This window comes from Suncus etruscus, chromosome 6 (assembly GCF_024139225.1).
Source record: "Suncus etruscus isolate mSunEtr1 chromosome 6, mSunEtr1.pri.cur, whole genome shotgun sequence".
NCBI classification, from domain to species: Eukaryota; Metazoa; Chordata; class Mammalia; order Eulipotyphla; family Soricidae; genus Suncus; species Suncus etruscus.
The window spans coordinates 34,260,581-34,274,259 of record NC_064853.1 but is presented as its reverse complement, the minus strand read 5'-3'; the positions used below and the strand labels follow the sequence as shown (position 1 = coordinate 34,274,259).

At 56.1% G+C, this 13,679-nt stretch overlaps 1 protein-coding gene across 1 annotated transcript in view; it reads left to right on the top strand.

The window, feature by feature from the left end:
* The window catches only part of PTPRF (protein tyrosine phosphatase receptor type F), a 64,543-nt gene that overhangs the window by 23,317 nt on the left and 27,547 nt on the right, over nt 1-13,679 (top strand). Inside the window, 2 exon segments of the mRNA XM_049774616.1 lie at nt 5,187-5,297; nt 12,832-13,101. Coding sequence (XP_049630573.1) covers nt 5,187-5,297; nt 12,832-13,101 — 381 coding nt within the window.

Here is a 13,679-nt window from a genome sequence, read left to right as displayed (position 1 = left end):
TTCATGCGGGAGGCCTGAATTTGATCCTCGATACCACATGGTTCTCTGTGACCCACCAGGATGACCTCTAGGGCTGGCTCCAAAGCAGAAAATCCAGGGTTGCAGTGAGCATTATTAAATGAACCCACAGCTGTCTGAGCTTCAAGTTCTGCTCCTACCTGCATTTAGACACCCAGCCCCCACCTGGGCTGCACCCTGACCTACGTTTGTAGCCCACCACTCAGTCACAGGAGCTTGAAGTGCATCCAAACCTCTGCTTGCCTCTGCTTCTTCATGACTCAGCTGATTTTCAGGGTCCATGTTGAGTTCTGGCTCTCTGTCTGTAGTGCCCCCCAATGCCCAGAGCCTGCCCTGTCACTTCTGAGCCTGGTTGATAAATGATTTCGTGTCTGACCTTTAGCATGTCCCTATAGAGGAAAGTCCACTCCTGCTTCTCGGGGCCAAGGAAGACTTGGCTGCTGAGCTTTCCTGCTGCCTACAGGTTGTAAGCTGAAGCTCTGTCCTGTGGTCCTCAGGCTGCCACATGTACAGGGATGTGGTACCACCCCACACACACACATGCTGCCTATAACTGCCTGTCCCTTCCCCTGCTCTCATCTGGAAAAGCACCTGGACTGCTACGGCTTTTTTCAGGGGATCCTTTCCCAAGCCCTGGGCTCTTCACAGGAGCCTTTGTTTCCACCCATCCAGCTCCTGCCTGCCTTCTACTGTTGGTTCTCTTAAAACCCAGCAAGGACAGAGTGTGTGCCCTGGCCCTCTCACAGCTGGTCACCTGGGGTCACACATGAAGATCTCTGTCCAGTGGACCTCCTCCCCCCCTCCACTAATCAGATCTCCCAAGGATCTTCTAGAGTCTCCTTAGAAGCTGGGACCTGGGAGCAGCAGAACCCTGGTAGACTTTGGAGATGCACAATTCCATCATCTCCAGACTGACACCTGGAATTTTTCAAGCATCTGTATATGAAATTGAGGCGGGAGGCCCCTCACAGGAGTTTGGTAGAAAGGCAGCTGGTATGGCAATCTGTCCTGATCCCACAAGATCCTCTTGGAAAATTTGGACTTGAGGCCTGGCATAGACCCAAGATGAGAAAGGAAGTGGAGTGACCAGTGAATGGGACTGCCTTGCAAGGTGGCACTGAGCTGCTGCCAGTCTCAAGAGAGCCATTAGCCTTCCTGTGTATGTGTGTGCCAAGCTCTGAAAAGTGACCCTCCACCATACTCACTGCTCCCCAGCACCGCAGGGACCTCTTGATATGCTGTCCCCACCACCTCACACACAGGACTACTGAGCAGACTACAGAGTCTGGACAGGAGCTGCAGCATCCGGTAATGAGAGGAATTCTGCAGGGAACACCTGTCCCCTGAACAAGCCCCACCATCAGGAGGAGGATTCTGCAGTGAGTTTCTGTCCCCAGCGCAAGGCCCTTCTAAGACATTGGGAATGTGAACTCCTGACATCTCTGTCCCCCACATCCATCTTGATCAATTTACTGAAGACTTCTGCCACTGCCGGGAACCTATCAGCACAGCTGAGGCCAGAAGCCAGAGAGTTCCCATTCTGGGCTATCACTGCACCTTTCCTGGGTCAGACCCAGAATGTCAAAACAGGATCATACCTTTGCCCTCCTGTCCTCCTGCCCTCAGGACCCCTGGTTGTTTTGAACATCCGGGGCCCACAGAGAGCTTCTGCACGTAAGTTAGATCTGTCAGTGTTGCCCAGAGTCAATAGGAAGACAGAGTAATTTTAAATATTTACTAATCCACTCTAAAATAAGTGAAAAACCCATTTTATGTTAACATAAATAACATTTTTTAATGAAAAATGATGATTTTTCTTCCTAAAACAAAAACACTCCGCAAGAAGAGCAGCACCGATTTACGCTTTTTACAAATCTCTTTAATTTGGGCCTTAATGGATGGCAGCTGGAGCTTCTCCACTGTGTCCTCCCTGTCGCTGTGAAGCCACTGGAAAACCACACTGTCTGCTCTGCTGTAGTGAGTGAGTGAAAGCAGATCATTTTGGGGTGTCGGGAAGATGCTCTTGTTCCGTGGATGCCCAAAAGGATCTTGGGACCATTGCCATTGTCCATCTGGACCCCCTCCACAGCTTCCTATCCAGCCTCTCTGGGCACACAGACACCCCTGCAGCCTATGGAGGGCCACACGCCAGCCAGTCCTGCTGCCTCCCTCCAAGGCTGGGTGACCTTGGACTTTGGGCATGTCCCTGAATGCTCCCAGCCTATGTTTGCTCATTGTTTGCAGACGGACAGGCCACTCCTCCTGGGAACCTTCAGGTTCTGTGAGGAATGGGGGATCCGGCTTTGCCTCCTGGTGCCCTCCCCTCTCTGGAGTGACGGCCAATTCCCCACTCACCCTTGGACATAGTGAAGGTGGACGAGAGGGCCTACAAAGCTCAGAGTTGGCTACTCCAGGGAAGGAAGTAGCCCATGTACATCGGAAATGGGGGGTGGGGGGGTCTGGCTCCTTGGCCACCAGTTCCCAGAGTTACTAAATAATGACCTCAGCAAGGTTTGGGCTCTGGCCTCCAGTCTGCGCACTCACATTGTGGGGCAGTTCAGGAACTACCCAGGGCTCACACGGGGTGGGGATTCAGGCTTTGCTGTGGATTGTGAGACCGCTGAGGGGTAAGAGGGGTGGAGAGCTTGAGGGGTACAGCTGTGGCCAGACCTCCCTCTGGCTCTTCCTCTCCTCAGTTTTGAGACTCTCCCACCTGTGGAATCTGGGTGGCCCTCCTGGGTGGGGCTGCCTCCTCTCTGCTCCTTCACCCCTGGTCTCACCTGGCAGGGTCCTACCAGAACCCTGATTCACAGATCCCTGTCACTCCCTCTCTCAGTAGTGCTGCTTCTTGTCCAGCCCCGCCGCTGAGGTCTCAGGTGATCTGGATTGGGCTTTTTGTGGCTTTCCTTCCTTTTGTACTAATGCTTCTCTCTGATCTTATTTGCATTCAAATCACCTCGCCAGGTGGTTCACCAATCAGAGGTAAGAATGCTGTCCGTGCATCTCGCCACGCCACTGCTGTCACCTCCATCCCGTCCAGTCCGTCACCTCCCCATCCCCATCTGACCTCTCCAGCCTTCTCATCTCCAGCTCCAGCCCCCCGAAACACGAGCCACACACACCTCCACTCTCGGCCATTCCCTCTGTGGACTCATCCATCACCAGTTCTACCTGGGGGGAACTGGTACCCCCTTGGGGACACCAGCACTAGACCTGCTAGGCTACCCCCATAGAAGGGGGGGCTGATCTCTCCTTTCTCGGGGCTCCCAGTAACTACCTACTTTACCTTAATATCCTGTTCCTGTCCCAACCCTTCTGCCCAGCAGACACCTGGAGAACATTCAGCTGAGGCTTGAGGGTAGACACTGGGACAGTGGCTGAGAGAAACAGTCCCCCTGATGAGGTACTTAGGCTGCTTTAGTCCCACCAGCCTCTGGACTTTGATCCAGGTTCCAGTGTGATTCACCCTGTACGTGACCTTCTGAATATTAACTCATTCTCACACACATCTGTTTGCTCCGCTGTAAACTAGGGCCAGGGCCCCATCTCTGGCTCCTGAGGATTTGAGGCAAGAATGAGGATGTGGGCAGGGCCAGGCTCCTTACAGATAGCCTGTAAAAATGGTTGCCTCTGACACATTCTATTCCCATATTCTCCCACCTCTGTCCGTGTCCTTGGGCAAGCTCTATGCCCCAAATCTGGGGCTGAGTAGTTGTAGGACAGGGGAGGGAGCATCTTGCAGAATTTACACCCCAGGCTGTACCAGCTCTTCCTGCCCCTCTGCTGGGTTTTGGTGCTGGTTCCAGATGTTGAGGTTCATTTAGGCTCATTGTGGGGTCCCCTGCTTGGGGACTCAGCCAAGTTGACCTTTGTGCAGTCCCTACCCAGCCAAAAGCCAACGACCTCCTCCCCTCTACTTAGACCCACAATTTCTGGAGCAGCATCCGTCCATCCTTCCCGTGAACATGACCTAACCAGGCCTCATTCGGGTCTTCTCGAAGAAACTGGCTGTTGGGCCCTCAGACTTCCATGCCCCATGGACAGTCCCATGGCTCGTCCCTAGGGTTTATTAGTGGTGGTGGAGTTCACTCAACAGAGGAGTTAGGGATACAGACAGCTTCTCCCATGGGCCCCCACCCCTAGCCAGGAGCTCATCCCTGAATGTGTCGTAAGCTGGGGCCTAGTGGGTAGGACCACGAGGGTCTCTTGGGTGTTGTGTGGGAGGCGGCTTTCGTCCGGCTGTGTCCTGTGGGTAGTGGCTGTCCATGGGCCGTCCTGTGTGGGTGTGCTTGTCTGTCGGCCTGTCCCAGGAGGGGGTGTTGCCTGTGCCTCAGGTGTGAGTGTTACAGACAGCTGACCCAGGCACTCTCCAAAGCAGCTTTTCCCAAAGGTTTTATCATCAGAGCTGGGGGGCGGCCAAGTCCAGCAGCTTCACACCCCCATCCCACTCAGTCCACGTCGGGTTCCCTGTGGCTCTCCAGGACTGATATTGGCTCCCCCACCCTCCATGAGGGTCCTTTTCAGCAGCCCCCACGCCTCCCCAAGCCTGGCTCCTGTCTGTCCGTCTGCGGCCAGTGCGGCCCCTCAGGGCGCTGGCCCAGTTGCTGCTGCCTCCATTAGCCTCCTGAATTATGCAGGACCGCGGTGGGTCGAAGCACTTTAGCTGGGCCAGGCAGGGAGAGGAGCCGGAATGGGTGGGGTGCCGGTGGGGGTGGGGGCCACGGGAGGATGGTGCTGGTGAGCATTGGCTGCTGGTCCCACTATCCCCAAACCCCTCCTTAGGTTTGGGGGGGGGACATTGTCACAGAGCACTGCATGCTCACGACCCCCCTCCGTGGCCACGTTTACAGGCTGTTTGAGGGATCAAATCCATGCTGTCCTGGGATCCAGAAGCCAGGAGGGCCAATGGGCGTGTTCATTGGTGAACAGGCTCTAGAATTTCATGGCGAGCACTCTGCACTGAGGGGACACAGGGTGAGCCCCCAGAAAGAACCAACAGCCTGGCGGTCAGCAGGACGGAGGGGCCAATGTGGGCCTGCTCCCAGCCTGGAGGCCGCTGGTGTAGGGGGGTGTCCTCCATGTCTGCCATGTCAGTCCGCGGCAGCCTCAGACACTCTGGAGTCCCTGCCCAGATCCCAGGCCTGACCTGTGACTCTCTGTCCCCGCAGGTGCCTTGCAGATTGAGAGTAGTGAGGAGTCGGACCAAGGCAAGTACGAGTGTGTGGCGACCAACTCAGCAGGCACACGCTACTCGGCCCCAGCGAACCTGTATGTGCGAGGTAAGAACTGGCCGCAGCAACTTTTCCAGAGCTACCGCCTGGGTGTGAGCCTCCAGCGTGGCCAGCACCACCTCCTCTCCGACTCTTCCACAGCAGCTCAGCTTCCCCTGCACTGACTTCTGGCCTCGACACCTTCTGCTTTTCCTCCCTGCAGCCCCCTGGGGAGCAACCACTAGAAAGCCTTTGTATCTCTCTTAGGTCCTGCCTCCTGGGCCCAGAGTCTCTCAGGTGTTAGAGCCTTTCAGCTCTGTGTGTCCATCTAGAGCCTTCCATCTGTGCATTTGTGTATGTGTGAGCCTTCCAACTCTGTGTATTTGTGAATCTGGAGCCTCTCGAGGGTGTGTGTGTGTGTGTGTGTGTTCGTTCACCCAGACACATATTCCTGTCTGACCTCTCTCTCCAGTGTGTGTGTGTGTGTCTGTCTGTTCCCTTTTCTACACACATCTCTTCCTCACCTCTAGTCTGTCCTGCCACCCCAGTAGTACTCTGGCTGCAGCCTAGGGCTCTCACGATTGGCCCAAGCCCCCTGCTCCTGCCTTCTGGCCCCTGGCTAACTGGGTCCTCCAAGAAGAGGAACCCACTGTGAAGACGGTCGGGCTGAGGCAGCTGGGACCCCCTGTGGAGGAGGCCTGCTGTGGGCCGTGTGTTCTTGTTTGGACTAAGCAACATATCTGAGTAGGTTTCCCACATAGCACTGACCTGGGCTCCCAAATAGGGGAGTGGCTGAACGTACAGTGACTTGGGCCCAGAGTCAGGTCTGAGGCCCTGAGTTAGATCCTCTACTCAGGTACCATCAGGACAACCACCCTCCTGGGCCACGCTGCCAGGTGAATATAGCCGGAAGTGGTCTCTGGGGCTCAGTTCGATTACACTTAGCTCAGCTGCTGTGGCTGGCAGCTTAGATTCCCTGACGCCTCACAGCATTTGTCCTGGGGCCCATGCTCCCACGCCTGATGGGTTTGGGCAGGTCCTAGCCAGCTCCCACCACAGCTCGACTACACCACACCAGACCTTCCTGGGTCTTTTTTCTTTAGGGATGGGAATATGGGGCACTGCTCACTCTAGGCCCTGAAGCGGTGGCCTAGCCTGACGAAGGCTGCCTCTCCTGCCCTCTGCCTCACATCCAGACCTTGTCTGAACCTGCTCTGTGCTTGGCTCACCAGCCCCCAAACACATTGCTGACCCGACCGTGGGCGTGTCCTCCTCCTAGCACCTGTGGGTGCCTCTTTGTCTCAGGACTGGCCAAGTATCTGCTGCCCCTCTGCAGTGCTGAGAGCCCATCAGCCCCTCACTGCTCCTGGTCATCATCTCCTCTACTGGCCCTTCAGCAGCTGAACCTCAGAGGGTGAGCCCCTCTCAGAGAAACCTGCCTGATAGCCTATGTCTCCCAAACGAGCCTCTTAAGTTCTGTGCGGAGCAGACCCCAGATCCCTTCCAGGCTTGTGAGCCCTGGCTGCTGCATCAGGACCAAGCTCTGCATTCCATTTGGTCCATGTGGATGCTGGCCACGGTTCCCTAAAGGTCAGGACCCTAAAGACCTTTCTGCACAGAGCTGTTTTGTGCATTATGAGCATTTATCAGTGTTCCTGGCTGGCTAGAGACCGCATGCCCTAGTCCTCAACTCCCCACAATATCTCCAGAGTGCCCTGTGTTACCTGGGGTAACCTAGTTAAGTACCTCTGCTCTAGAGGACCAGAGCACAGCAGGTTGGGCATTTGAATTGCACGTGACTGACCCAGGTTTGTTCCCCAGCATTCTACCATATGGTACCTCTGAACCTGCTAGGAGTGATTCCTGACTATAGAGCCCTAGGAGTAACCCCTTTGCACTGCTGGGTGTGGCCCAAAAGACAAAAAAAAAAAAAAGGAAAGGAAAGGAAAAAGAACCTCCTCAGCTTTAGTGTTCTCTCTGACCCTGTCTTCCACTCCTCACTGTGTCCACTGACCCACAACTCCTTCCTGTCTACCCTCTGTCCTCTGTCTCAGAGGCCTTGCTGCCACGTTGCCCAGGATAACACGCATAAAGCTCTCCACATGGCAGCAGGCACCAAGCCCACAGGAAGTGCCGGGCAGACGGTCCTGCCACCACACCGAGTGGGGAGAGCCCAGGGATGTGTCATTCAGTTACGGCTGACTTTGCCCACAGCTCCACCCACAGTCTCGCAGGCCCAGGCGTGCTGGGCGGACCTGCCTCCCGCCTTGAGTGACTCACCCTGTCCTTCTCTCCACAGCGTCTCTGCAGCTGCCAGGGGTCAGGGCGGGCCTCTCCTTCCCCACCCTCCCCCTTATCTGCAGGGTGCTGGACACCATCGCCTCTCACCCGGGTGACTGCTCCATGGTCTTTCTCCCCCTAGGTGCCCAGAACCAGCTTTCTGTGCTGTTGCTATATAGCAGGGGGCTTCAGCAGCAGCCTTGGTGGGTTTGTGGCCTGGGTGGGCCCTGATTCCAATGCCCAGTTGCCTGGGTCTGCCCAAGCTGAGGGGCCTGTGTGAGGCTTGGGGGTCGGCCGATGCCCTGCACTCGGTGTGCTGGCCCTGCAGCCGCAGCCCCAGCCCTGTCCACTGTGTCCTCCATGAGTCAGTCCTCAGTCTTGTGTGAGCGGCATGGTCCGCGAACCTGCGTGCATGTGCGTGTGCGTGGGGCCTGCAAGTCTTGTCTCATTTCTGTGCTGTGTGGGCAGGTTAAGGTTGGCCTGTTTTACTCTCTCTGTGTTTCTCCTTGTCTTTTTTTTATTCCCTCCTCATCCTCATCGCACTCTGCCATCAACCCAAACTCTCATCTCTCAGATCAGCGAGAAGGTTGGTCCTTTTCACTTCTTACCCATCTACAGTTCGCCCGTCGAGGGGTGCTCCTGCCAGTGGGGACCAGCAGGCTCGTTCTGTTCCCTCAGGCTCGCTCCAGTCAGGCCTGCCCCTTCGGCACCCAGCAAGCTCTACTCTGAGCTTGGTGCTGTCCGGGCAGGCCTTCCAGCCCTGCATGTTCCCCTGCTTGGGTCCCTGAGACACCACATATCCGCATGTCCCCTGAGCTGGCTCCCCTGCTGGGTGGGAGGGCGAGTGGCCGGCATGTGCATGGCATGGAATCATACCCCCTGCTTTGTGACCGGGCCAGGCCAGTGGTCTGTTCTAGGTAATGCTCAGAAAGGGGAGGGAGATAGGGCCCAAGACAGTCATGCTGCACACCATCTCCATGGCCTTATCTCTCCAGACCCCGAAGGAAAGATCAGAGGTCCTAACCAGGGCTGACCTGCCCTTGAACCCCTGCGCCACCCACTGTACCCCCTCCCCTCCCAGCACAGACCTGCATTATAGAGTGACAGTGATGGACATGTTGGCACACTCCTTCACTCTTGTCCCTTCCCTCCAATGAGACCCAAGTGAAGGTCTTCCCGCTGGCCAGTCTCGAAACTGGGTGTACTCTCTTGCTGAGACTTAGTGAGGCCCCAGTGGAGGACCAGTTCCACTCAGGGTGGGAAACTTCCCAGACCCCTTCACTTCCTCCTGGGGCTGGCAGTAAGGGGACATGGTCACTCTTGTGTTGTCTATTTTCCATAGACAGGGGTCTCGCCTGCGTAGGACTTTGGGCACCTAGGCCCCTTGCAGTGCTCTCTGGGGGCCGATTATTCTCCACAAGAGAGAGGAAGGGGGAAGGGACCAGCGGAGTGGAGGCCGCAGCCTTGGCTCAGATATCAGCTCTGAGCGTCCATCCTGATGCTCGCCTGAGCTCTGGGGCATTGGGGTTTCAGCATTTTGCTGACCGGGTGGATCTGCTGAGAGAACAGTCCTCAGCAGAGAGTGCAGCCCGCAGCTGCCTCTGCCCCCACCCACGCCCCTTCTTCCTACCCTTCCTGACCCCCCTGTCCTTTCTGCTCCCCCTCTGTGGTCCCACCAAAAATAAGCACGTACACAAATATTTAACAAGGCGAGGCAGAAATGAGTTTCTAAATATTCCGGGGGGGATTTGCTGGGCTGGTAATTTGTTTGGCGCTGATAATTACATCTTACATTTTTCCAGCTTTACTTAAAACTGCGCGCCGAGCGCGCCGGCATTTAATTACTGCTCTGCGGCAGCCACAAGGTTATTTATTAAAGAGTTATTTTATCTTGATACAGTGGATCCTGCCCCTGATCCCCTCCTTAATGTTGTGTTATTTTCATCAGCGAAATTTCCGCGCGTGGATGCAGATTGCGGGGCTGCCTCCCTCTGCGATTAAGCTGCCACTCGCTGAACACTGCTGCCTCAGGGCGTCGCCCCGCCCGTTGGAGGGGGCTGTCAGTGCAGATAATTAGACTTAAAAGTTACAGCTGAAATATAATCCTGAAATGGCAGGGCCCTGTTTGGAAATTGTCTGTAAAATGTCAGCGTACAGGATGCACAGGGGGCCGGGAGCTGTGCAGCTATGTTGGGCCCCAGGATCAGCCCTTCCACACCTTCTCCCTGCCCCACTCTGGCCCTCCCTGCTGTGGCTGCTGTCAATAGGCCTGAACCCAGGGCACTGCTTGGGGGGACTTGTGTCAATGAAGATCCTAGAAGGGCTGCCGACTATGTGTGGTGTCAGATGGGGAAGGCTTCTCAAACAGGTCAGAGTCCTGGAGTGTCCCTCCTAGCTCCCTGACTCATCCTCTGAGATATACTCTGGGCTCCTGGGATGGAGTGTCTGAGTTCCAGAAACTGCACAGCGGGACTCCAGAGGGCTCAGGGCTAGTGTCCTGCTCTAGGAAAATTTACCATAGAGCCTCTGAGCTTCAGGCCTGTACTTTGGGCTAACCCCCCAGGGTCAGGTTTGGCCTCTGGATCAGTCTTTGCCCTCAGAATTCTCCCTTACACCTGCAGGCAGACTGGGAAGTGATAGTAGCACCAACATCACCGGGCCACAGTGGAACAGAACAACCTGTACTCTGAACAGTTTGGGATAAAGTCCAGTTCAGCTTCAGGGCTGCTGAGCTTGGAACCCAGGGGTTTGGTCACAGACCTAGTTCTTCTTCCTGGGGATCTTGACTCTGACCTCCAAGGACTAGATGTGACCCTAAGAGGCCACTGTGGACCAGGTTCAAGCCTAGACTATACCCTCTCCCCTGCCACTAGCTCTCCAACATCCCCCCCTGAAGTAGTGTCTCCTCCCAACCTTGGCTGGGCCAGAAAGTTCCAGAAACTTCTCCCTGCAACCTTGAGGTATTTATTAAGCCCTATCAGGCAAATCTTTTTGTTTTGTTTTGTTTTGTTTTTTGTTTTTTGGGTCACACCCAGCAGCGCTCAGGGTTTATTCCTGGCTCTACGCTCAGAAATCGCTCCTGGCAGACTTGGGGGACCTTATGGGATGCCGGGATTCAAACCGCCATCCTTCTGCATGCAATGCAAACGCCTTATCTCCATGCTATCTCTCTGGCCCAGGCAAATCTTTTGTCACCAGGTGTCTTCAGTGTCACTGGGTTGTGGCAACACTGTCAGCATGGCATCTGCAAATTTGTTGATGGTGGCTTATGCCCCTCAAACATAGTCCTCTCTGTGCCCAGCAGCACAGCCAGGGTGCTGGGAGGGGCCACCACTGACTGCCGTGCAGGACAACCTCAGGCAACTCCCGCACTCCCTCCTCCAGCAGGTCTTAACCAGTTCCCACTGGCCTGTGGGAATTGCCCCACTGTCACAACTCCAGAGTGCCCAGGAAGTTGCCTGCTCACTTGACCTCACCCCCATGTGGTTTGGGGAGGGCCCTGAGGGGGCTCATGGTTGATATTCCTGTGAACAGCCATATCCCTAGTCACTGTCCACCACACACACACACCTATCCTTCTGCATAGGGGCTACCCAGTTTCTAGACACAAGGAGTGCAGAACTGTCCACTGCAGCAAAGCAGGCCACCCTGATGTCCCTCAGTGCAGAGTAAAAATGGCTGGACAGAGTAAGCAGCAAGGTCTGCCGTGGCCTGGCTCACCCTCCCAGTCCTCTCCCCTCTCCTGGCCTTGCTCTCGAGTCGCAGCCGGGCTGTCCTGTTCCAAGGTCAATCACCACAGAAAGTCGCTCCTGAAATAGTTTTCATGAAGGTCCTGGGACTAGGCCCCACGTAGGGTAGAATGCGGCCTTATGAGCACCACTAGGACAGCCTTGTGGATGTATTATTCAGGCTTACATGCTGCCCAGTTTTGTTGGAAGTGGCCCCTGTGCCCCTGAGCACTGCTTGGGAGTCCTTTCAAGGCTGTATCTCTTTAGCCAGATCTGGCTCACATGCTCTGGTGTCCTTAGAGGGACATACCATGCCAGCTGGCAGGACACTTGGGGTTTACTGGACAGAATTGAGGAGGGTCTGACTGAAAGGAGGGCCTACTGGCTGGACTGTGGAACTGTCAGGGGACCATACAGGGCAGTGACTTGAATAGGTTAGTGTAATTTAGGCAAGCGTGAAGGGGAGCTGAGGGACCCACACAGGCATGCAGTGGCAGCAGAGATTATCTGTGCTCCTAGAAAGACGTGTGGGCCAGAAAGGTATTCTTTGGCCCTGGTAGCTGCCCTGGGGTTACTCACCACCCACTATGGCACTCACCTCTTGCCCTGTGACCTGGCCATAACTCCCATCTCTGACTCTGGGTCATGCTGTGACAGCAGAGCATGAACCCTGTGATGGAGAGGTTCTGCCATGGCCCTGTGGGTCCCCAGCAAGGGTCCTCTGGTTAGAGCCTTTCTGGCTGTGGGGGTCCCCGTGGAGGCTGCCCCAAGTCCTGCATGTTGAGCTGCACGTCTAGCATGCCTGCCCACAGCCAGGTCCTGCCTGCCCTCCTTCCCTGCATGCTCCGAATGGCTGAGCCCAGCTTGCATCTCTGGGGGATGAAGGGAGGGTTTCAGGCTATTCCTCTGACAGAGAAGCTCAGAACAGCTTCTGGCCTGGGAACCCAGGCTGGAGGTCGTGGCCAGACACAGCCACGTCCCCCATGAGCCGTCGTCCATCAGCGTGGAAGCCGTTTGTCGGCGCCCTCATCATGTCCCACCATTGCCATGCCCATCCTGCCCGTGGACCATGTCCCCACCAGCCCCTTCTCAGGGCAACCCCTCCTTGGGTCCCTAGGCGGAGACCCAGAGCATGACTAGGGCCCCAGCAGGCACCCAGTCTCCTGGCTGCCCCTACTCAACCCCAGAGCATCTGCCCTTCTCTCACTGTGCTCTCTAGGGTTGGAGAGTCAGGGGTTTGTACTAGGAGGGGTGGCTCTGCAAGGTTGCTTGGGGAAAGACCCTGAAGTCTGCTGTGTGGACCAGAGACTGCACTTTGCACTAAGGCCCTGGAGAACCTGGGCCCATGGAACTCTCTGGATGTTTCCTGGTTGTCCAGCAGGGTTTGGGTGCAGAATCTCTTCTAGTCCCCAAACACAGGGGCCACTCGAGGCCACAAGCCAGGTGGGAGCTGATGAGCTGGCCCAGGGCCCACGACCTCTTGTCTCAGAGGTGACAGGTCGTGACAGGAGGGGTGTCCTGGATGAGGGGCCCCCGCCCTTGCATCCGCCAACGTGCACTGCCCGGCCTGTGAGCGCCTCTCTCCTCTCCCGTAGTGCGCCGCGTGGCTCCTCGTTTCTCCATCCCTCCCATCAGCCAGGAGGTGATGCCGGGCGGCAGCGTGAACCTGACATGCGTGGCGGTGGGTGCGCCCATGCCCTACGTGAAGTGGATGCTGGGGGCCGAGGAACTCACCAAGGAGGATGAGATGCCTGTGGGCCGCAATGTGTTAGAGCTCAGCAACGTGCTGCGCTCTGCCAACTACACCTGCGTGGCCATCTCCTCGCTGGGCATGATTGAGGCCACGGCCCAGGTCACAGTCAAAGGTGGGTGCCCCGGTCCTAGAATCCTCAGGGGCTCAGCCCTCCTCAATGTTCCATTAGCAGGAGCTGGATTCCTGGAGGGTAGGCCAGAAATACTTCACACTGCCCAGAGCTGCCATGTTCTATATGCCATGTCCCTTTTTCCACAGGAGGCCACTGAGGCTGGGGGGAGCGTCACACAGTAGTTAGTGACAGAGTGGGAGCACACTAAGCACTAGTTCCACAGCACCCCATCCTGACTCCTCAAGCACCTGGTGAGGCACCAGATGCTTTTTAAGGGTGCCCCCCACCCCCATGCAAGAACAAGGTAGCCAGATGGCCAGGATGAAAGTGAGTTCTTCGTATCCTGGGGCCTCACTGCTTTGCTCTCCCCATTCTGTACCCTTTTTTTTGGAGAGGGTGAATGGGGAGAGCCAAACCCTGTAGTACTCAGAGGTTAATCCTATTGCAATGCTCAGGGGTTGCTCCCAGCAGTACTGGGGGACCATGTGGATCCGGCCCTTTGAACAGGTAGGATACTAATTCTAAAGAGAATATGGGGTTCCCCAAGAGAGAAGAAAGGTAAAGGAAATGTGTGCCTT